The 25,775-nt window shown below is 43.0% G+C and overlaps 1 protein-coding gene across 2 annotated transcripts in view; it reads left to right on the plus strand.

Annotated features, from left to right (window-relative positions):
• LOC6606944 (homeobox protein homothorax) overlaps nt 1–25,775 on the plus strand; it is a 102,004-nt gene that overhangs the window by 42,611 nt on the left and 33,618 nt on the right. The window contains exons 7-8 of one of the 2 annotated variants that reach the window (XM_002031702.2): nt 9,244–9,367; nt 22,301–22,348. In XM_002031702.2, coding sequence (XP_002031738.1) covers nt 9,244–9,367; nt 22,301–22,348 — 172 coding nt within the window. The remainder of the gene's footprint in view (nt 1–9,243; nt 9,368–22,300; nt 22,349–25,775) is intronic. The other variant, XM_032722038.1, reaches the window with a different exon arrangement.

Here is a 25,775-nt window from a genome sequence, read left to right on the forward strand (position 1 = left end):
GTGGATTTCGGTACAGTCTGGCGGAGTTAATCCGATTTGTTGCGCCCCCTAACCGAAAAGACCGTAGACGAGGGTGAGTTATGCGGCGGTCCTGTGATTGATTGCCTGATTTTGTCAGGGTTTTCGGGGTGGTTTCCGCACACACAACCCTCGTTCAGTCCAAAAGCAGTCAGTCCAACAGTGCCCGTCCCGAGTCCAAAGTGAAATTGTTTGAAAACGCATTTAATTGCATCTCATTGCCATCTGACTCCTGCCAGTTACCATCACGTTTCGGTAGGTGAAAATTTTATTAAGAGAAAGAGAAAGAGGCAGAGGCAGAGAAAGGGGCTCTTCGGTCTGGTCAACATTTTAATTATGGCAATTACAAATTGCAATGGCAAGCGCAGAAATTGCAAAAATCACGCATTTTATTGATTTTTAATTGCAACTCGTTGCATACCAAAAGATACCAGCAGCGTCTGGAGGATCGCAAACGCAAAGAAAAACAACTGAAAGGAGAGGAAAAGATCAGGAGACATGGGCATTTGTTGTCTTTAATTATGTTGTTGATTGCCCGTCAGTTGGCCAGTCCGTCAGTTTGTCAGTCCGTCCTTCTTGGCCCGTCATTCTGGCCATTTAGGTGCGAACAACTAGCTCCCCCTCGGTTGCACAGCCACACCAGTTAGTCAAGTTAAGTTGTCATAATTTTTGTCGTTCAACAACACCTGCAGCATGTACATATACATATACATATGTATACTACATACACCATACTCTAGAGGGCCGAGGAGCTGGAGTCGCAGAGCGCGCCAAATGCCGCAAATAACTCAGTTAATATAATTAAGTTTTGCACGAAATGTGCAGCAGAAATATGCGAAAAATGCCACGCAATCTCCACACTAAAAACAAAGGTAAAAACAACAATAATACGGCCAGACCTTTGGGGCAGAATGAAACGAAAGTTTATGAACTTGTCCAAGTGTATATTAGTGTGCCTTTTTTTTTGTATAATGGCTGCCCCAATGACTTTGCGTATATGTGCATGCAAATGACGTAATGACAATGTGGGTAGCACCAGGATTTATTAACCTGGCCAAAGTTCAGCGATAAAAAACCACGGTCATCCAGAGAACTCAAGAAATGTCACCCAACTAATATATTGCTTAGAAAGCGGTTTGAAAATAAAAAAAAAAAAAAAAACGAATGCATTAAATAATTTGCAGCAATTTGTCGAGATGAAACTATTTAAACTTTTAGCACATTTTAGCTTGCTAAAAATAGACCCCCTTTAAATAATTGATACATTTCTGCACTTTACTTCATCACCGCCATATGATTTTCCAGCGTAATTTAATTACGCTTTATAATCGGCTTAGTGGCACAGTGAGCGAAAGAGAGGGCGAGTGTCTGGCACCTGTTTTTCCACCAAATGGAAAATCAAATTTCATGCCAGCCAGCCAAAACATTTGCATACAAATCAGAGAGAGCAACCCTTCAAATGCCCAGACAGCAGAAAAGCAAAAAAAAAAGCACTGGCTTCTAATGATATTTTGATGTTGTCTCGATGGGTCTTCAATGGGTGTTGGTTGGAAACCCGCAAAATGCGTGTTTTAAATCCAATTTAGACATTATCTAATTTAGGGCATCTCCTCCTGACTGCCTCACTGCCTCACTGGCTGACTGCTGACTCTGCTGACTGACTCGAGTCGCTTGGGGGCTCTCGGTTTATGCAAATCTATGGAAATTTCATTATCGCACACCCCTTTTGGTCGGTCGGGAAAAGTTTTTACCAAACATGCCCGGCTAAATGCTGTAAAAGGCGCCAAAAGATGTAATAAACTCATTTAAACTCATCGCTACCGTTAGACTGTGCTTTTTTCGGTTGTCCGGGTTCGAGGGTTTGGGTAATGAAATTTTTAGCCAGAGCATCTTTTGCCCCCCAAATGATAATATGCAAATGGCCCGGCCCAGTGGGACGTCCTGCCTACCAGGTCGCCATTCCAATCCACTTCCGAAATACTACTCCACCTACTCTGACTTGAACCAAAGTGAATCTCGGGCAACGCTTCGTGTTGCAATAATCAAATTTTCTAATTTTTATGGCCCTCTGCGGAGCTGACAAAGCGGCGAGTAATGGCCAAAAAGTGAGGCTCACGACCAGGTCTAATTGATTTGGCAGTGGCCGGCATGATTCAACCTTAAGTACTCTTACTTATTTCTGGAGAGGCACAGGCAGCGGGTTTTCGGGGGAAATATGGGAGTGGGACTGCGAATGGGAATGTTGCTCTGGGAGTCGGGAGGCGGAACTTGTGCCTCGTCATGGCCATGGCGACGTCGTCTTCCAGTCTGCTGCTCGCGCTGGCCATGATGCGACACTTTTGGCCAGGCCAGGCTTTTAAAGACTCGACCGCCCCTCTATTCAAAAGACTGTCTCTAAAAAGGGGGAAAAAAGAATGAAATAATACACAGAACTCAAAAGCGCCGTGCTGAAGTTCGCGGCAAAGATGACTGGGCTAAAATTCAAAACAAGAGTGTTCAGATCGCATTCAGATGAGGATTTCATGGCACTGAGGGAAATCGGTGTACAAAATTGATCCATAAACTAGTTACATTGAAAATTAAATTATGAACAGCTAACAAACCTATCATAGTGTGTGATTCAACAGTTAAACTACTTTCATTCATTACTATATTGAATAGTGGACTATAATTTTCAATTCTCTCAACTTAGTTTTTCTCAGTGTAATACTCTCCTATTTGAAAGGGGCAAACAGGGAACGGGATGGTTTATTTGGAATGCGTAGCTCGCGCGAATCTTTGATCTACATTTGAGTCACTCTGGGCCATTTATCAGTGTGTTCATATCAATAATACTGTATGAATTTCGTATTATGCTGCCCGTCGAGGTGACTCGACACTTTTGGGCTTCCAGAGGGCATGGCATACCATATACCATGCCGTACAACCCCGCCCATTCCACCAGCACCACAACCACTGGCAATGGCATTTTTTTGAGGCATGACTCGCCAGACAGCGACAAATCCTTGTAATGCCTCGTCTCTGGGCATGTTTCCTCTAGTCGGGCTAATTTCAGCTGTCAGCTTATCGGCCGGGCCAAAAGGAACAAGCCGGCGAGGCGATAAGTTGGCCAACACCTTGGGGCACTTGCAAAATGCAATCTATGAAATCTCCCCGCTTGCGAAATGAAAATGTTTGGGTCTCGAATACGAGCGTCGTTGTAGCTGGGATTTGCGTTAGTCTGCTGACAGGGAAACGTCCACGAAGTGTCCGATTTGGGATCGGAATCGTACTGCGAATCGGAATCGGGATCCTGCTGGCCCGGACCGATGTCTTGGCTAATCTCTGGGCCAGGTTGTCGTCTCTATCGGCCAGCGGAATCTATTTGACACTGTCTGGGGTCTTGGCTTTTGGGTTTTGGGTATTGGTTTGGTACCCGATGTCGTTGTCTTTCCGCTGGATTTTCGTCCCGGGAGACTTTTTAGCACGCCACGAAGAAAAATAAAAAAAAAGGTGGGGAGTCGGGTAAAAATGGGGAAAACAGAGTGGACAAAGGGGAGAGGGGGCGTGACAGTTTACATGAAATTACTTTGCATACACATGCATCAAATTAATTACACGATTAATGTTCTCACATGCAAGCCAGTCTGCAAGCCTCTTATGCAAATCTATTTCTCGCGATCATTGCAGCATTTGCATGTCGCTATCTTGATATCTTTTGCCGGCAAGAAAATGATTCCATTGCCTTTCGTGATTTCCCTCCCTGCCGATTGCATCCCCAGGAATTTGTGTTGGAATTGTGTGAAACATGCCATTTGAATAATTATCTTATTTGCATGGCAGCCGCAGCGAGAAATGCACTCAAGTGCAAATTAAAAGAGGAAAAAATAAGGAAAACTAGAGTCCAAAGTTCTGGAGGCCCCATCTCTCCGACATTTTTTCCCATTTTTTTTTTCCTTTTTTCTCCGACTGGTTAATCTGGGGCTGTGTGAGCGAAAAGTTCAAATTGATAGCTGCGAGATTTGTGGAGCAGATAAATCCGATCTGTGCGAAATGCAAAATCGCGTGCAGCTCCATTTGCTCCATTTCCGCTGGGCCTTTCCTCCTTGGGGGATACCTATGTATTTTCCTATTTATTTATAGTGTTTTTTTACCTTTTTTCGGGGCCTGCTGTCTCAACGTTTCCACTGTTTGTGTAACATAATAGCAAAGGCAAACAAATGATAAGTTTGATAGAGTCACAATTGCGCGCCACCGCTGCCTTATCTATTTATTATTTTACCTTACTTATATTCCCAACTTCTTCGGGAAGCAGAGTAGTTTTTCAGGTAGCTTCTGAATTTTTATTATCAAAATACTAATTTCATTGTTTGCACAAGATTTCCAAATTTCTTTTTTTTTATAGCTACGTCAGCCAGTGCTTCAATTTGGCTGTTATCAGCCTATAAATATTTAATCACAGACCTGTACTTTAGGCATTCATTCTCCATTCTCGCTCATGTTTTATTGTTCTTTTGGGTTCGGGTTTGGGTTTGGCTTTCGTTGGCTGCTGATAGCGGACAACAGCATGGGAAGTCAAGATTCTTGGTTAGATAATGGTCACAAGGGAGCTGCAACACGTCGTATGAGTAATTTGCCGTGCTTGTATCTAAAATAGTCGACTTGCTGTTCTCCGGTTTAGTTTAATTATGTCAAGTGTTTCGACATGAAATTAAAATGTTTCCACTCGAGCTGGAATTTAACTGGAAAATTAATTTGTCATTGCCTGCGGATGTGTGTTCGAATTCTGAAGATATGATAGCAGTCGGCCTGAAATGTGCGTAATTATTGGTGTTTAATTAAAATACTGATAGCCGATGACTTAGGCGCTGATTAATATGGAATTATTGTGTGAATAAAGAAATAAATAAATGTGATGATGAGGTGAAGACTTTTCCCGAGAGCTTAGCGCCTTTAATTTCAATAAACTTCAAGCAAACTTGAACAAACTTTAAGCCTTTTGTCTGTCTGAGTGTACACAATAATTGTGTGTAATTAACTTGCCATTTGATTGAAATTATACCCCGCACAAACACTCACACTTGCACATCCATTCATTCATTTGTGGAAAATTCTTAGTAAAGCAATTTGCCTGCCAAAAGTGATGGCTGCCAAAGGGGGCGAACGATTTCAGGCAGCCATATTGAATTGTTCGGGCTGTTCCAAGGAGTTTTGCACCTCCACCGGCTTTAATTAAAAATTCAACCCCCCAAACAAAATGGCTCACACACATGAACACACATTTTACAGCTTGAGCAAATTTGAAAAACAATTAAATGCCATGCGCGCAATTAAATACACAAAAGGTGGCAACAGCGCAAAAGGGGAGCATTGGGTGGTTGGCCTGAAAACAGGGAAAAACCGGCGAAAAGGGGCGGGGATAACAAGGGGGGAAAAGTGGAAAAGGGTGGAGCAGCTGCTGCTCAAGTGGCACACACTCGCTCACACACACTTAGGCAAAGGGTTGGGGTGGTTATATACCGTTAATTAAGCAGCCTGCTAACAGAAACCCAACGCCAAAGAGTCTTCAGACCGAGAGAATTCCGGGCTGGAGGGCCTTGTGGCTAAAACCAAAACCTAAACCAAAACAACAAACATGACACAAACAGACAAACAAAAGCTTTTGTTGCCCCAGAACAACAACGGCAAATCCATCAAAACAAACAGCCAGGAGGGATTGTTCCGAGGATTGGGACTGGGACTGGGTCTGTGCTTGGGGTTTGGGCTCAACTTCCACTCGCTGCCACTCACTTTTCCACATCGAGCGCTTCCCATCTCACCGAAAATCCTGCGAAACCAGAAACCGCACGGAAAAACTTTCATTCGCAGCGGCCGTGTAAAAAGGATTTAATTATTTGCTCTAAGGATATGCTCATCCGATGGGGGAGAAAATTTGTTCCTGCGTGTTTGCCAACAAATAGAAAAAATATGTTTCACGTCCACTTGGCAGGGCGTTCGGCAAACAAAATCAAACAAAATTACAGGACTATCTGCACAGAGGAAAATTATTACCAAAAGTAATCGAAATTGTACAGTACAAGATTAATTATCACTTTTAAAACGCAGTTCGTTTTCTGTGTATGATTATTGCAGTTTTTTTTAACTAATACCTGTCCCTTTCCCAGCTTAGATGCAGTTTGTAATTTAAATTGTGAAATGAGCCCGAGGCAAAGGCCTAATCCCAGACCCAAACTCAGACTGGGATTGGGATTTCAGCCGCGGGTTAGGCTTAGACTTACCCCCGAGAACCCACTCCCGTATGTCAATTGCAGGATATACGCCGTCGGGCAATTACGGCCAGTATGAAGAAGGGAGGGAAATCTCTGCGTGTGCCACGCCCACTGCGAAAGGGAAAACTTCCCACGCACCGAAAACTGAGTTACGAACCGTAATTTGATTGTTTTGCTTTAGTTTTCGATGGGACTCGAGTTCGAGAGGGCAGCGTCCCGAAGCTGTTGATTGTAGTGATTAACCAACCGGCCAGGAGCTGTGACAGAGATTTTACCAAATTACAGGGCTCTATGGAAATTGCATGTTTTGACTTTTGGGTGGAACGCAGCACGACACGCGTCGATATTTGTTCGACGCCTGCCCATTCCCCTCATTCCGCCGGCAATTATCTGCCGCAGCTGAGCCGACTTAGCCAAGTCACTTGGAAAGTTCTCAGACTGACCGCAAGTCAAACTTCTCGCCAGCGTAATGAAGTGAGCGAAGCCCAAAACAATTGAGCAAAGTTATTCTATACTTCAGCCATTTGTGTGATGCACTGTGAACAATCGAAGATGGTTAGTGGCACATGGTACTGCTATTTCTTAAAACAGCAAATATGTTTTTGGTAGACACTGGGTCTTTTATTAGGCAAAACAAAACAAATTCAACATCGCCCTGTTCTCAGTGTAAACTTTGATGGCTCTGGTCGTAACTTTTTTTATGACTCACTTGGCCCTAGAAATTTGCGGTTGTTGTCTCGGTTGCCCATCTACACTTGCGTTCGCCCAATTGTCGCTACTCCACTCCAGATATCATCAAAAATTTAGCAAGACGAGCGGTCGGAGAGGGCATTAAATAAATAATTTAGCTCCGGCAGGTAAACGAAAATTGTTTCTTGATCATTTTAATGCACCCAAAGGGCCGCTCCGCCCCGAAAAAAAAAACTTTTCACGATGAGGGAGCATTACGTGACGTGGAAATGGAATTGGGTTTGGGGTTAGATGGGTGAACCCCCTCGTTTCGCTTTCATTAATATTAAAAGCAGTCCCCAGCATGGACGCTCATCATTTGAATAAAAACCGATATTTGTTAATAATTGTCGCAGGACATGCGAAAGGAATTCGATAGCTTAATTTGTGGAGCGGGCCCTCGGCTAATTGAAAATGTAATTAAAGCACGCATCGATTGGCCGGATCCTCTTCAAGGAGCACGCCAGGCATTTTGGCCAACACTCGGCGGTGTTCCGAAGCTCTCAGCTCCCAGTAATTGGAGCCACCTTCACAGGACCCGGGCCGCCAAAAAAAATAATATTGAAAAAATGAAACAGAACCCTGGGCAAAGTGTGCGGCAAGTGTGAAAGATGCGAGCCAGTCCAGAAGACTTGGCCCAGACCATCAAGCCTATCAAATTTCACCGCCTCTGTATGGGAAAGTTGTTGTTTTGCTCTCTTAGCCGGGCGCTCTGTTTTTTATGGCCATTTCATTTCATTTGATTTCGGCTGGCTAATTAAATAGTTCCATTTTGGCCGGCGGTCAGTCCAAAGTTGTTGTGCTTTGTCTTTGTTTATAAGCCATAAAAGCAACGACAATTGCTACAATTGCAGGCGGTACCAGCGGTTTTATCGCGTCCGTTTATGGTGGAAATTGTTTATGCGACTATCAAGAGACACCTTATGGCTCATAAAGTGGAGGGATGGGTTTGGATCGAATCGGATTGGATTGGCTAGGAGTGTTTAAAATGCAGACGGCGTTGTCTAATTATTAATAGATTTGCGGCTGCGAGTGTGTTTGAAATGGAAAGCAGGCAAAAAAGCAGGAACCAGCCGTCCCCTGGAACTTGGCCAAGTCGTCTAATCTAACTTAAGCTATATATTATTTTCCTTCAACCTACGGTTAAAGCTAATCCCACAAAAGTTCATTGCTCTCCGGAGCTATCTATTAAATATTAAATATTCGGCAATAACAATTATATAAAGCAAACAAACCACAAATTGTCTATAGCAGGGCGCTATTAATATGCGATTTAACAAATATTTAGCGAAAACACAAGCAATATGTGCCCCGAATTCGAAATGAATCACAAATGCGACAAAATGCGTATATTTCATTGTATTCGAAAGTCAAGAATTTTTACGAGCTTGGGAAAATAATAATTTTATGGCTAAAAATTGTAGCTTGCACGTGCATGAAATTAATGCGAACCGCTTTGTGTATTTTCGTTATTAGCAGAATTTAAATTGCTCTTCGATCGATTTCGATCGCTGAAAAATACCTGGTACGTTGACATTTTTGGTTTCTGCATAAGTTTTTCCCCGCTGTCATTTCTTTCCTTACCTTGCGCCTGCTTATTTTGTTTTAGCCGCGTTTAATATGCCATCGTTGTCGCTGGCCTGTTGTCCATTGCCGATGACGATGTTGATGATGATGGAGATGGAGATGGAGACGAGTCGATTCTACTCCTAGTTAGAAGACGGTCAGATCGCCAGAGCCAGTCGCTGCATATTAATTTGATAACTTATATATACAATATACGTGTATATCTAGCTATATTTATTTCTGCACACGAAGTTGTCTGCCCGCTTGTCGTTTCGTTTCGTTTCGTTTTGGCTCAGTTTGGTTTGGTTTTGTATTTTGCTCTAGGCCTAGGCCACGACAATCTCGAACATTTGTTTGTCCACAATATGGCCAGGCCATGGCACTTTTGACAACTTGACAGTCGTGCAGACAGTCCGCGGGAGAGAGGGGGGAGTTATAGCCGGGCCAGGAGGCGGAAGAATCCGGACAAGACGGGGCTGACAAAGTCTGCCTTTGGCATTGGCCATGGCTGTATCGTCTGGCGCATTTAATGGCCAGGCGTGTCAATTTAAAGCGACATTTATAACCAATTTGTAATCAATTCTAACAATCAGCTAACGCACCCCTCTCCCTATCCCCAACCATACCCTTTTCCGGATTGAATTTACTTATTCATTTTGTGTGATTTATTCTTCACTTGCAGCGGCCGCCGAGCTCATCGCTGTCCTACGGCGGCGCAATGAACGATGACGCCCGATCGCCGGGCGCTGGTAGTACTCCCGGTCCACTGTCACAGCAGCCACCTGCCCTAGATACATCAGACCCTGGTAAGTGCTCACTTTAATCCAAATAAGTTAGTTGTATTAGGAGAGTAAAATATACGAAACAAGATTGGAATTCTAGTCAATACTGAGGTTATTAGATCGTATGGTACCATATTTAAAGCAAGCTGAGTGATATGAAATCATATCTGATTGATATGAAACTTGGAGAATGTAGAGAATCCATTATAATACAAATTTCTCGTTATTACACCAATCTCACCAAAGTCTTCATATTAATTAAGCTCCATTAAAGCTTTGGAATGCGGCAAAATTGAAGCTGATTCTGGCCAGCTTCGATCTGCTTAATCCCTTTTGAAAGTGTTACACACTTCACACCTCTTGAGGCGGCTGTCTCCCACTTTTGATTATGTTGTTTGCCTCTGTTTCAAGTGCCGCCAAAGCTTTTCGAACAAGTTCGCAGCGTAATCGTACAACAACTTGACAAAAGAGTAACAACAACTACGGTTACCAACAACCAACTGCCAACTGCGTGGAGAGGAAACAACAACTTTTCCTAGGGACAGCCCTTCGGATCTTCGGCCTTTGAGGCCCTAGACTGCCTGTCTTGGAGTTCCGAACCTGGAGCCCAGTAGACCCACCACTCCAAACTCCACTTCAGCCGGCAAAGAGTTTTATGTGTATTTTTTAGTATTTTCCCCACACTCCTCCCTCCTCGCCTTGTTGTTGCTTTTTCAATATTTTTTCGAGTGCGACTGACTTTGCACTTGGCGCTTCTTTTTGAAGATCTCGTGTGCCGTCGTGGGTCGGTCAGGGGGGGAAGTCAGGTGAATTATTTATGGTGATAGGCAAAAATAATATTTTGTTTCTGTATTTTTATTTCCTCGGAGAGCGCAAGTGCGTTGTTTTCCCCTTTGTTTGTATGGCGGCAACGAAAAAAACAAAAGACCTGGCCAAAACAGCTCTCGAAAAAGACACTCTAGGCCACTCGTCGTTTGCTCTCAAGAAAATGAAAAAAAAAATATATATGGAAAAAACGAATATTGAGTGGGGGGCCCCAAGGTGATAATGCAGTTTCACTGCTAAAAGAATTGGGACACTGAAAAAAAGTAGACGCGAAATTACCAAATGGCTTGACTTAAAAATAAAGTATTTTTAAGACAGCTTGCTAGAATATGTTTAGTAAAACCAAATTATCTCAAGTTTCAACTATTTTTTCACGTGCACTACAAGGGAGGGGTTTGAAGAGTGCTCCACCGAGTTGGGGGCGTTCCGCAGCCAATCCATTGACGTTGACGTCAAATTCGAAAAAAACTTTAAAGCGCGCCGAACAGCAACTTTAACGATTGTGTGTGAGTTCCACCGATATGCGAGTATATACTCGTACATCGAGAATATATATATTTATACGTTTTGTGTGGTCGTGTGTGCGCGCCATTTTGATTGATTTATCTACACGTCGCTTGACTTTGTAGACAAATTAAATTTCGGCATAGTTCGAGTTGTGCACTCCCGAGCACTCAATAGAAATTATCTACAGTTGAATAATTTCTAGCAGCGCGCAAAATTTCCATGTTAATTTTCGGGACCGCAGCCTCCGCTCCGCTCCCCTTCTTGTTTTCCGAGCGATAAGAAAATGGCAAGCACCTCCTCGCCGCTTTTCCATTTCCCTACTGCCACTCGGAAATTTGCGTCTCGTATTTCGGGCGTAGCAAATAGATATTTTCCACATTTTAAGTAGACAAGGCAACCGAGGGCGGTGGAATGCGGTTGCCAAGAATAAGTATATATTCACCGAGCTGCAGAAATTCCACTGCAGAAGAAAGGGAATATTTTTCTGTCGTAATTTTATGCACGAATTCGTAAAATGTTATTCAAATGGAAAATGTGATTTTTATCAATTTTGACAGGAATTTCATGCCCCAGCCGAGAGCACAAAGAAAAGTAAGGAAGGGCAAAAAAGAGCCAGCGGAGAGCTCAGTGCACAAGGATGCGCATCCTGAAAATTTCCATAAATTGTGCGCGGTGCAGAGGTCAGGGAAAAAGGGGCATGCCCCTTCAGAACTTAAAGATACTTTTCGTCTTTAATTATAGGTGTACTTCGAGATAGATTTCCCTATAAAACCGAAAATACTTTAACTGACAGCCGCAGACCCTGTAATTACACATACAGCACCCTCATCAACTTCGCTCTGAGTTCAATTAAAAAACATATTTCAAAGTGACGAGCTAATGCGGCGTTAAAGAGCCAAGCGATACTCAAATTTAAAGCCCAATCTGTTTATTTACACGGCGAAATTGACGAGTCGTCAAGTGTCGTTCTTAAATGCAAATCAAAACGAGATCAGCCGTGGGGTCAGGGAAATAAAATTGGAAATGAAAATAAACACAACCAACGGGTGGTCCTTTAGCAACCCCTTGCATTTGCACCGACAAAAAAAAAGGAACCCCTCTCCCTCCGCCCCGCTGACATTGATTGAAAATGCTGCGTGACGTAAATTAACTTTCATGGGGGTTGGGTCGAAAAGTGCGTGTTATCCTTTCCGCTCGGGAAGTTTCGTCAAGCCGCAAGACCCACACAATTGCCAATTGTTACAATTTTAAAACATATCCTTCTCGCACAAAACCAAATCAGAAGGGGAGGGATGGCAGCTTGTTTTTGTCACTGCGGCATTTAAATCCTACCCGACCTTTGTGAAGTGCACTTATTTTCTTTTTCCCAGTTTTTTTTTGTAGCCCAACTAAGGCGATTATCTTTGGCCGATGCCCTGTTGTTCTAGCTTATTTACATTGATGGCATGAGTTTTGCACAGCAACAAGAGGCATAACAATAACAGGAAGCTCTAACTCTGCTTTGTTATCTTACCACGCACAATTAGACAATTTCCATTTGGGCCTTTCCCTCGGCGTTGACAGTTTTTCTCAGGCATTTCGCTCTGAGAGTTTTCTCTGTCTTTTGTGATGTGAAAGCATTTTCCTCACCCCACCCACTTTTAATTGTATTCTTCGTTTTGTCTTGGGTAAGGAAGTAAACACGCTTTGATTTTAGATAATTTTATTTCGTACAAGTCGTTGGTTAGTTTGCTCTAATATCGTAAAAGGTTCTAGAATTCTCATTGAATAATTTGAATATTTTAAATTCCCCTAAAACTCACAGCTGTCATATGACATCCAATCATAATTCACACCCCATATTATCTGCTGATCCATCTTTCTAGCGTTCCCACAACTTTTTAACTCTTTTGTCAAAATGCTGACACGAATTTCCCAGACAGCGATCGACAAAAACTGAAATTAAAATTTTACGCATTAACGAAAACGAAGAAAAAACCTTTTGTGCTGTGCTGGCAGAAATTGCCCATATCTGTTCGGGGTTATCCTTTTGGCATAGGACTAGGCATATTCATATTTCCGAATCGGAATAGGAATCCCTAACCCCTAGAATCCGGCAAAACGTGCCAGACCAGCTGCTGCACGTTTGGGATTCCGCTCGGGTTGATTCGCATTCGCACTCGTAAAAATTGAAACAGCAATGCGATGTTTCATAATGAGGACAGGACTCCGGTGCGGTGGGGGAAATATGGCAATAGTCGGGGGACCAGGACCAAGGAGAGCTTATGTAACATTACGTCAAACGGCACAAAGGGCAATACATCTTCATCCCCTAAAAAAGCAAACTCAACGAGTGACGGGACTTGTTCTTATTTTACAATGAAAATTTACGAACTGACTGTTGCTTTTTTTCCTCCAATGCGGTGTGGTGCGGTGCGGCGCATTATCATATTTCTGGACCGACACGCCAATGAATAGAATGCGCATCGAATTTCCCGGCAGTCAGGCCGGAATCTTCCCGGGGTAACCCTCACATCAACGGAATCATCAACACCAGCACTGGGAGTTCCTGAAAATTTCGGGAGGATGAGGCGGAAGGTCGCCGGGAGTTGACAAACAAGCAACACCAAAAAAGACTTTGAGGGTTGCTCAAAGAACTCCCGATTGCCGAACAAAATGCAAACTTCCGAGCCGTCTCTTTCGCACACAGCACTCGTATTGCCATCTCTTTCGCTGGGAATCGCGTTTCATGGGTGGTCGCTTTTGACTTGAAATTTGTCTAGCTTTACACTTATCGTCGTAATATAGTTATGGATCTGCCACACTGGCGGTTGCATAAATTAGTAACAGCCGGACGAACACTGAAGCCATCAAGTGATAAGTCGGCGAGAGAGATGGCCATACCGCTTGAGAAAGAGACAGACAAACAGACAAAGAGGCAGTCAGCTAGAGATAAGTATTTTTTTTAATTTCTGTCCCCCCGCATTAACCTCAATGCTATTCATTCTCAAGGAAACATTAAAAACCATGTACTCCCGACTTTTATTATTCATTATTTTCGCATTCATTTCGGTGTCTCGCTGTCTCTTTGAACTGCATCCGAGAAAGAGAGGGGCATACGATAAGCGAAAGAGATGGCACGATGGTGGCGTGCCATTAATAGAGCTATCAAGTGCCGTATGCTGCTGATGACAGTGGCGGAGCTTATCAAGCTGCCAGATTTGCAGTTTTGCAGTTTAAAACTGCATTTCTCAACACACAAATCACAAATCACTGCGCGGCATGCAATCTCTCACACAAATCATTTCATTTTTGCCCGACGAAGCCAAGTGTCATTAGCGTCACACGTCCCGATCCCAATCCCGATCTGACACATGCCCCTCCGCCCCATCCTCTAAATGCCCCATCGTGGTGCCTAGTGTTTATTAGTACGAGGCATTTATCAGCAATTATAATTATACGGCTCTCTCTCTTGGAGCTCGAGTGCGGGTACGATTGTGCTGTGAGCCCTGACGACCTCTCATTTTCGCTGAAACCAGAATCAATGAGATACGCCGGAGATGGCAACGAAGTCCGGAGGGAACGCGCTGGGAAATCAGATCATCTATATTCCGAAAAAAATATGCTATGAAATGGTTAATATAATAATACTTCAATTCCTACTTTTTGATTTAAACTTCAAAAATATGCTCATAGTGCAGTGGACCTATTCGTAAGGACTCCACTGTATGCTAAATGCTTTTTAAATGCCCAGACAGGCAAATTAAGCCGCTCGTGTTTTGGGCAGGCTAGCCAACAACCTCTCGACCGGCCACGCCCACTACCGGCATTATCCACGGCCCCCTTGAAGAGGCCTTGTTTTCGGTTTGTTCGTTTGGAAAACAAAGCCACCGAAACACCGAAGATTACAGTGAGAGAAAATGCGATACCAAATAGTACTGCAATCTAAATTAATTTCATAGCTAAAAAAGATTATTTAGAAAATGTTTAGGATATTTGGATGTACTTCAGGATATGATTTATATTCAATTGGATATTGGGTCTGATAACACCTCGGCATACTTTAAGTGTAGTCTTCGCCCTGCGCCCACTGACCGCAATGGGCGTGGCAGCAGCCCCTCCCCCAATCACCGCCCGCCCCGTTTGCCTGGGCAAACATTCAATGACAAATTATGCGCCTTGTGGCTGAATGATGGGCGTGGTCGGTCGGCGGTTCTGTGCTCACCTGACCAACTCTGCCTCTCGGTTTTGTTGTGTTTTGTTTTGTTATGCCACCTACTAACTTAACTTAACTAACGAAGCACCCACCCTTCCCCTACCAAGAAGAAGAAACCGCCCACCTGGTTGGAGCGTGTCGGGGGCGTTTTGTGAGGAAATTTTGACATTTTGTAATGCGTTCGTCCGCTGCCCTCGAAAAAAGGAAATTATCTAGCGTCAACAGGAGGAAAATTGTGCCCGAAAATGGTTAGGGAAAATTGTGTAGAAAATTGTGGTAAATATAGGTATGTTTATACATATAGAGAACTATGGAAATTGTAGGTTAGCCTGCCCTAATGATAAACGACATTAGCGAGCTTGGAAAATGAGAGGGAAACTCAAGGGGGTCGAATGGAATGGACTTCTGGGCGATGCAAATGGTCTGATAAAAGTGTTTATCACGAGGGCAAGGAACCAGCGATGATCATTGAACTGTCTGCAATTTTGAGTCATCTCCGAGGCAATTGTCTCCGGTCCGCGAAATAAAGTAAGAATCAGCACAAAGAAATGCGAAATGCGGAATTTCTGGGGCTTGTAAGCCCCTTCGCCCCCTCCCGGCAAATACACACCCACTGAACGGAGGAGATGTATACACACATGTGTCTTGTGCTAAATTTAAACAACTTTTTCGCCGGGCCATATAACGCTTTCAATGGAAAAATATCTTTTGTAGCGCCAAATGGCGCCGTGGCACAAAAGTTCCATTTCGTACTTATACTTTTGTTTCTTTCATTTCTTTTCCCTGGTTTTTTTTTTTTTTGGCGAAACCATTCGTTTGCAGGCTCCTCAAATATTCATTGAGTTTGACTAAAAGGCCAAGGCAACCCACTGCCATTTCATTAGCTTGCCGAAGTTGGCCCAAAAACATATGGAGCAGTGACAGAGCCGGAGAAATGGGGAGCGAACCGGAGCTCCTCTTCACATTTAAATGCGCACATAATTTCTAATTTGTGCGTCTTATTTATGGGCTTCGAGTGGCAGCGAGAGACCCCAAAAACTTAGCACAACAAACTTGCCAATTTAACGGGCGCCCAACCAGAAAAAGAAAATACTCAAGTGAAATAAACGAAAAGCGAGTAGAGTAGAGCAAACTGAAGTGAAAGCTGGCGGCAAAAAGTTTTCCTCATTTCGCACTTGTACGCCCAGAAATAAGAAATAAATAAAGCCATTTCTTCTAATATACAAAAAGCCTCGAATGAGAAAATTACTTTTTTATAAGGAGGCAACCCACAGAACAGCTCCGTTTTCCGCAGAGAAAAGGGAAAGTTAGCACCCACCCAACCCAAGGCCACACCTTGATGTTGAGGGTGGGTGGTTGGGGTGCGAGTACATTGCCAAACATTGCCTAATTTGGAATTGCCTATGAAATGTGCATTAGAATAACTAGAATCTACTACCAAAGTGTCACCCTTCGCAGAAGCAAAGAAAAAAAAATCTTCCAAAAAAGGTGTGTAATAAAAATAAATGTCTGTCGTTTGTTTATATCAAGCAGGCGGCAATTTCTTGGCCGGAAAAGTTGCGTATTACTCCTCTTTTTTTTTGGCGTTGTCTCTGAGTCTGTGCGGGAAAACCCTTTGCAAACACCTGGTGTGGTCCAGAAAAACAGAAAACAGAATACAGTAAGGAGGGGTAGTGAAACACGCACATCGACTGCTCAAAGGGCAAAAAATCGAACTAAATTTTACGACATAAACATAAATTTTATGACAGCCCAGAAAGTAGTAAACGCCCGAGTCGGGAAACCGGGAAAAGGAAATCAATTTTATGCGCTCTGGCCAGAAGTAAGAACAACAAATAGCGGGGGATGGGGGCCCATCAAAGCTTCGGGGCAGAGATCTATAAAATCTATGTGAGAACTATTAAAAAGTCGTAAAAAGGAACTATGAACGTTTGGTGGGTGAGTGTTGGCCTTTGGCGGTCGTAAAGTCGCCAATAGAGATTTATTTCTGGCTTATCGCCTGGGAAATGGCGTAAAAACAATCGCACCGAACGGCATTAATAATGCCATTACAAGTGTAATGTAATAATTGTCCTTGGTCATCACGGCACGACTCAGAGCAATTAGGGTGCTCCGTCTTCCATTGCATTATGTGCCTATATCCACATATAGCACACATATTTGTATCTTTGTTTCGGGCCCTAATGTAAACGCATTTAAACGCATTTACTTTTCACCCAACGTGTGTGCGTTGGTTGTCTTTTCTCTGCTGGCCAGGGCAACAACACGTACCAAAGCCATTTCAGTGGCCTCAGCTCTTCGGCTGATGATGATGATTGCCGGCGTGGCTTCGAGTGTCGTCATAAAGATCTTTTATCAAAACGTTAATGGATTGACTCATACAAAACACTCTCTATCCCTTTCTGCACGGTAAAAAATAAATGATGTGACGGGAAAACTGTCAGAGAAATAATGCCTTAGTTCCTAATAGCATTTTAGTGGCCATTCATTTGAATTTCTCGCAGTGTAATCTTGCGTGCACTTCTGTGTGCATAGGGCTTACACGTGTCCATTGGCCGAGTTTTTGGGACAATTGCAGCGGCCTCGGGTCTTCGGCTCGTATAATATGTAATGTAAAGTTAATGAAATGCTTCACGATTCCCCGCCACTTCCCCCGCTTATCTTCATTGAAACTGTTATTAATTATAGGCGCACCCTAATTTGCTGCTAGTGCCGGGTATCATTTCGAGTCCCCAAAGTCGTCAGAATGTGCTGAAAGCCTATATTAATTGCATTTTAATGAAACACAATAAGGAAACTTTGCGGCCTCGGGGCAGAACCCTTTTTTTTCTAGGGAATCTAGATCTATAATACGATCCTAACGGCCCGATACGAGCCTAGTTGTTAATGATATGGTAAATGTCCGACTCCTTGGAGAATTTCGCTGTGGCAGTGGCAGTAGTATTGAAAAGATTAACCGGCCTACATACGAAATGGCACTATGTCTATACCTGGTTGGTTGGCTTTTATTGGTCGGACTACCACAAATGAAATTAAATATTCGCAGCGGTGCAAAAAATGCATTAAAACAAATGCGAAAAAAATGTGGAGCTCTGCGGTTGGCGCATTTGTTGTTTTCATTGCATTATCAGGCGCCGTGACAAGAAAAAATACACGAAAAAAGGCAGCAAATAAATAAAACATGCATGAGCAGAGGCTTATATAGCACATCTGTCTCTCTGTGTGTGTAGGTGCATTGTTGCTGATAAAAAATTCATTAATTCATATACAAAATGCAATTAAGCGCAGTGGCTGCCACAATAAAAGCACGAAATCAGTGATGACCAACTAAAAAAAATGGAGAGCGCTATTCGAACAGCTGTCGATTGGTGGAATACCCTCATTAGATCGATTGGTTTTATGCAAACGTATTTCATTATAATATAGTAAGCCAGATTAGAAAATTAGTTTGAAAGTCATTTATCTGAAAAAAGTAACATATGTTTCAAATATAACTATTTACTCTGAGCATGCAACATGCAAATGCTTTATGGCATTCCAGGGTATCAAAGAGAAAAGTGCTGCATAAATAAAATAATAGGCGGCGTGTGGGAGTGGCGGTGGATAACAGCAAACGCAGCAGTTAAATTAACAAATTGCATGCATATTTTAATAAAATAAATATTTTAATAAGATTAAACTATAATGCAGCCAAATATCAAAGTAGCGCGTTGCACATTCCCCAGCGGATAACAGAGAAAGAAATTTGAATAAAAAACTGATTGCTCTGTTTTATATAGGCATATTTTTTTTGGTTTTTTGCATGCTGTTGTTTAATTTATGCGGTTTTCAATTACCCTTTTGATATGAATTAATGACCGCATACAATGCATAATCCTGCAGCTTTCGCGCACTCCGCTCTCTGCTCACATAATTTAATTAAACATTTTGTGGCAGGTGGGTGGTTGTGGGTGTGGGTGCTATAGGTGGGCTATCATGTTGCACTTGTCTCTATCCGCAAAATCCGCACCCATTCCACTCGCCTTTCGTTTGCCAAAAGCTTTGTGTTGCATGTTGCTGCTGCAACATTCCTGCAACAACTGCAGCAACGGCAACAACAACTGCGCCACGAGCAACAACATTCTTTTGTTGCTCGCTGGGGCAGCAAAATTTCATGCCTGTGTAAACTATTTGTCGACAATTTTGTCTGCTACAAAAGTCCGCATGCCACAAGACCAGACTGTGGTCTATACGCCAAAGACTCCCAGCCATTGGAATCGAGAGGAAAATCGGCGACCATGGAGCGATGTGGCCAAGACTAAAGCGTTGAAGCGCACGCCGCCGGCACGAACACGCTCAGCCTTTTGGCCCTGGCCAATTGCCGCTCTAATGACTCCGCTCCTGAGTGCCCAAGTGGCCAAGTGCTGCCTGCCGAGCTCAATTCCCTGCCAATCAAGTGCAACTTTCCAGGCGCATGCAAAGTACATAAAAAATGATGCCAATCAATGGCTGCACTCAGAAAAAAGTATTATACAATACTTATAAGAAGGCATTAGCAAATGGCTAATGAATTTGGCTATTATACCATATTATATTCGGTTTTCTCTCAATGTAGTACTATCAGTCTATAGGCAGGGATTCGGCGGAGGTTACCCTTCTTATCGCCAATGAAAAGTTTGGCGCGTTTAAAGTAAGTTTACGTGTAGCACGGCAAAGTGCATTGATAAGAAGTGCACCCCGATGCCGCCCCACCACCCCCCACCCGTGGATCTTAGCCTTTTGCTGATTAGTCGATCAATGTTCGGTCTGAACGGAATCAAGCTTTTAAATATGCAAAAAGCAGAGGTGGAAACAGCATATACATGCGGCGGCATTAAGAGCTCTTAAGAGCAGCGGGCTCGAACCAGTTTTGGACCCTCATCCTACCGCTGCCCCCTTTCCCTTGCCCTTCCCCTTTCCCTTTTCTCTTGGCCAACTCCCCGAACTCCTTGGCCAGCGCCATTATGGCTCATTATCGCCCCGAGCAACACAACATCTTACATTATGCTGATGAGTTTTTTGGCCATTCTAATAGGAAAAGGCCTGGGCTAATTTATAAATATCTGGACAGCGAAATAAAATATGAAAAGCAGAAAAAAAATACGGAAAAAAAGAAAAGCACCACCGCCTCTTCGGTGGTTTGTTCATTAAACGACTGCCACGCCCACCAATGGGGCTGTTCATTAATTGTTGACAATGATTACCTGGCCAACACAGAAGAAGCTGAAAAGGAGACGAAGATGAAACGAATCGAATCGAATCGCATTGAAATGAAACTAAGGCAAAAACCCTCGAGTCTCGAGGCGAATGCAATTTCAATTTTCAACGACAGGTGATAAATAAATCGAAACGCATCGAATTGAAAGCAGCAGCAGCAGCGGTGGCATCGGCAATCGATTCGTTGCGTTGCGAATGAAATTGCGCCATATTTGGGCGTTATTTGTGGCCGAGCGGTGCTCCGACTTTCCAGAATCTCCAGGTGGAAAAGGGTGGGGTGGAGTGGACACCAGGACGGACTGGGCAGTAAAGCAGCCCAAACGGGGCAGCACACCACACCACTCCACTCTACACTCTACTCCAATCCACAGAGTGGACTCCTCCCGGAGCTCCGCCGACTCCAAGTCAAAGTCCAATTCGAGACTGAGGCGTTGGCAATGAGCGTCGAAGGCATTTAATTGCCACCACGGCATTTTGACGTCTACGCATCAGGTAGAAGGGATGCACAGAGAGAAAATCACTAGTAACTCTTGAGTAAAATGCTAAAAAAAAAAGAAACAGAGTGCAATATTCCTAACACGTTTATTTAAAATAGCTATTTGATATTTCCGGTGGGTCTTCTATTGTTACTAAACATCACCAAATACTTGTTATATAGTTTCTTTCTCTCTCTGATCGGACAACAAAAGTGACGGAAACAGAGCAAGAGACAGGGACGGAGACAGAGGAGACCCAAGAAGACAGAGGTGTTTTGTCGCCAGTCCGCCAATGCTACCTCCAATTGAGTGCGAATTGGCATTTCATTTGGCGCATTTGGCATTTTCGGGGCGCGTTGATCATTTAGCCGTGTTTAGTGTCCGTCGCTGTTGCGCTTTTTAATTTCGTTTTCTGATCAGCGGGAAAAAACCTAAGGAAAAAACACAAAAAACGAAAGAAACAGAGCCACAACAACAACACAAATGATTTAAGATGTTCGACTGTCAGTGGTGACAACATTGACAGTAAAATTATTTCTACGCGCTGCAGAAGGTTAATTATCGTTGATTTATTTATAACAAACTAAAAAACAAAATAAAACTAAAAACAAACTCCAGCTGGGCCAAAAAAATAAATTTAAGATCCGGCTTACGTTACAGCAAACGGAAATAGGGAAGAATTCTATGGGATATTTAGGGATTTTTTTAAGGGATTAATTTGTTTTGGAAAGCAAATTAAATCGAACTGACTGCAAATGCTTACGGTCTTAAAATTGCCATAAAATGTCACAAAAAATCACTTGAAAGAAATTAAAAAAGAATTAATAATTTATTGAAATAAAATGCGGCAAAAAGATAAAACACGGCTAAATTAAGAGCAAAAAAAATGAAAAAAGTTTACCATGACAGCCATAAATAATTAACAATACAAAAAGAGATGAAGCAGCAGAAGAGGATTCTGCGTTAATTTGCATTTTTGTTTTGTGATAACAAAAGCGTAAAAATAAGCGAAAAAGTTCAACAATTTCAGCAGGAACAAACATGGCAAACCGCAGGCAAAATTAAAACACGAGCACAATGTAAAAATATTAAATTAACATTAACAGGGAAATGAAAGCGGTTAGCGTGGGTGAGATATGCCCATATATGTATGTATATGTATGTAACTGCGTGTGTGTGCGCTTGTCAAAGTGAATTTAAAATAATTATTGTACATTATGCGCCGCAATGCGTATTAAATTAAATGCTGCACAATAATAAAATTAATCAAGCACCAAACCAAAAAAATTATACTATATACACATGCGTGTAGAATGAAACGCGGCAGGAAAACCAAAAATTGCAGCAAGGTGGCAAACAAAAACCTGCACAAAAACTATATTGTTCAATGGCAGCAACAATAAAACGCACGTAATTAAGCGTTTTAATGCTCCATTTATGGATAGGGGGGTGCGAGGGTGGTGGTGTAAACATAAAACAGGAAAACATATCTGAGTTTTTAATACCCCACATAAAAATGGTTTACCTGCTTTGAATGTGTACTGATTTGGTTTGCATCCAAAGACAAACAAAATGATTTAATAGTATACTTTTTTTCAAAACATCCACAAATTAGCTGAGCTGGTTAATCACAAACTGCAATTTATTGATAATTATTGTAATGCATGCGGACAGCTTTAATTGAAATTAATTTACCTTCCCACTCTCTTCTCGTTGCAGATGGTAAGTTCTTATCATCACTCAATCCTTCAGAACTAACATATGATGGTAAGTCGCATTCCACATTAAGTCATTTAACACTTCTATATCAGTACCTATAGAGTAGATTGCTAGTCGTAAGCTTAAGTTTCATAGTCAGTTGTAGATCTGAAGCGAAACACGTGCTGCCCTTCGGTTCGCACATCAATCAAAATTTGGCCGATGGCCAAGGGCATCGATATAGATCGGTTCCTTAGTTCCTTAGTGCCTCAGTTCCTGCGTCTCTTGGGCTTGATGGGCTCTTTGATGTCTGTCACTAATCCTGTTCGCGATCACGTTCCTGCCCGGTCCACGCCCACTTTGCTCACGGCTGCGGCTTCCTGTTTCTGCGATCTTTTAAAATGAGAAATTTCTTTTTAATTTAGACTTAAACAGACTGCGCACCGGACAGCTGATAAAAAATCATTATAAAGTTAAATTTTAATTAAAAACTACAATCGATTAAGGGGGCGAGGGCGAGCTCGAGGGTTGCGGTTGGGGACGAAATACTGTCTGCGGCTCATAAATTGAACATCGGCGGTCTCCTCAGCTTTCAACGTGCATGTGGGCCACGCCCACTGAAAGAAAAAAAAAAGAACACAAACTGAAAAGTTAAAAAATACAACAACGGACAGATGATGATGATGAACTTGTGCCAATTTTTGCGCTGCGAAAATCAGTGGCAGTTTTGATGATGTCCGATGTCCGATGTCCGAGGGCCGATAGTCGCGGCATTATGGCATTATATAAGCGCATTTCGCTTTCATTAATGAACATGAGGCAAAAACGAATGGTCGAGCGACCGGCACGTGAATTGAAATTTGATTTATGATCGGCGAGCGGCCCTCCATGTGGGGCTTTTCTTTCTGTACTCTGTGCTCTGCACTCTTGTTTTTTTTTTATATTTCTTCTTTGCTGGCTAAGCAGCCTCCTCTGGGTCGTAAAATCCCAGCCCAGGATGCAGTTTTCCCCTCTTTATGATGCGTTAAATTGAGGAATGGCGTGCCAGAGCATTTAAATCGTTAAAAGGCAAGTGTAGGGCCGGTCAAATGTAACTCACATTCGATTGTTTTTCTTGCACTCGAAAAAATGTAGTGTACATTACACATTATTTTGTTCCTTTAAACAAGTTATCCTTGTTTCATGACCATATCCACGATATCCATCTTCATATCCGTGTTCGAAAACAAACCACATCGATGTCCGATTTCTGCATCACCTTTTCGCTGTGCAAACCAGTGTTCGAAAGACCCACTAACCTACAAAACAGGGCTTTTATTTTAGGCTGGCCAAAAGGAGAGCAGCCGAGCAATATGCCAAAAGTGTAATTTGTATTATTTCCTTGGGCGGTGGCAGTGCGGGGGGCGTGCCCCGAGGGCGTGGGCGGTGGCGGATGGCAGACAGCCCGTGGGCCATGGCCAAGAGCTGAAAGAGACAGCGAGAGCATGGGACAGAGACAGCGAGCGGGCGTTTAAGCACAACTTTAAATAATCGTCTGTCAGAACTGTCAAACAAGCCGGCAAGCGCTAGAATTAATGGCACACAGGCAGTGCGAGGGAGAGGGGCCGGTCGCCTTAGAGGGAGACAGCTGCAATTTGTTTAACCCTGCGCAGGCGCAAAGCGTCCGTTGAACCTGCAATCCGGGCATATTCGTACCCCCGGTGTATGGCTGTGTATGTGGAGCACAAGTTGAATTATTGTTTCTGCACTTTTTTTTCGCTTTTAGCGCAGTCGCAGCGAGTTAAAAACAATGCCATTGCCATGGCGGTACTTTATCAAATGCCCCGTCTCTTTCCCTTTGTGCGAGCCCGTCTCATTCCCGCTCCCACCCATAGGTATAGCCCTCTCTTTCGGCATGTGTTTGTGTGTAAAATTAATGTTGTTGCGCCGCAGCGGGCGAACTTTCAACTGTTGCTGCTGCTGCTGCTGTTGGCTCAAGATGAAAAATTATTGCTTTTAATTTATTGCATAAACAAAGGCTACACCATCGGAATAAAAATGTCTGGCTGTGTGTGTGTGTGTGTAAGTCTGCGCGAGTGTAACGGTTCTCAAGGTCATGGGCGAAAGAGACAGCAACTGGGGGCTTTCCCCGGCTTCGCTGCCAACTGTCAAAAATGATTTAGTAGTTCAAAGCCGCGTTTTGCGTCTGCTGCAAAAGTGCGAAAATATATGTGAGGGCAGCGGACGTCCGACAGCAGCTGTCAAATGCAAATACAACGCAGCAGCAGAGCAGCAGCAACATCGCAGCACGGCGGCAACAGCAGCAACATCGCACGTTTTGACAACAAATTTTGACAGTTTAGCAAAGGTCATGCGGAAAGTAAAAGTTGACAGGCCCAGAGGTGTGTGTGTATGTCGGTGTGTGTTTGAGTGGATGGTGTGGTCAGAAAAAATAAAGGGGTGTGTGTGTACTTGATAGATTGACATCATCATTCGGCCTTTCATTCACTTGTCAGGAGCACAGTTAGCGAAGCTCTGAAACATTAGTTTTTTATAGTTCATTGAGCCAGCAGAAAAGCGAGAGCGAATCATTGACAGCCAGTCACAATAAACTGACAAATCAAAATCAAAAACAAACCAAATTAGCTAGTCATAAAAGCGTCTGAAGTGAGCGAATAGCCATCGAAATGGCAACTGTTGATAGATCATTTGGAATAAAACACAAAATACGACGCAGACGCGTCGTGATTTATGGCATTTGATAAATGAGAATTTAATAAATTTCTAGCTTATTTGGATTTTTTAATTTTTATGATTTTTTTTTCAATTTTAGTGCGGACAGCAATTAAAACGTGTGTGTTTGAGCCGGCAGACAAATGGTGGCGCTCGTTTCGATAGATTAACGTGGTTTAATGTTGTTTGATGGGGTCTCAGTTTTCTGTATCGCCTGGGATTCGAATTTCTTTATTTTCGATTTTATTTGCTGTGCCATCAATTAGCCATAATAGCTCCGACTTGGGGTTTAAGCTTTAAATCAATATAATGAAAAATATATTCTAAATTGGCTGTCAGGCAATGAGGTTTGCTTATTTCGAAGCATAAACATTATTTTCTCTGTGTACATCTCACTTGGACCATTACTTTCCCCCAATTGAATACCCAAACCGTTTAAGTCACTTTCTTTGATGCTCTGGCTCATCATAATTCCTCGACAGTCACCGAAAGTTCTTTAGCCAGACGCAACCCACATAAATCCAGAGGTCCCTCCCAACTTTGTTGTCCTCGTGAATTATGCATGCAACAAATTGTATAAAAATTTCTGCAACTTTACGTTGTTACGTGCAGAAATTTGGAAATCAAGCGAAGCGAACCCCAGAAATTTGAGGAGCACTTGTCGAGGGTTAATACATACCATACGTAGCAGAGGCAAGGACCGAAAAGGACCAAAGGACTTGCAGGACTCTAGTCCCTGGTCGCTGGTTTTTCCGGCTTAGCCCAAGTCAACCCCCAGAGGATA

Source organism: Drosophila sechellia, chromosome 3R, assembly GCF_004382195.2.
Source record: "Drosophila sechellia strain sech25 chromosome 3R, ASM438219v1, whole genome shotgun sequence".
NCBI classification, from domain to species: Eukaryota; Metazoa; Arthropoda; class Insecta; order Diptera; family Drosophilidae; genus Drosophila; species Drosophila sechellia.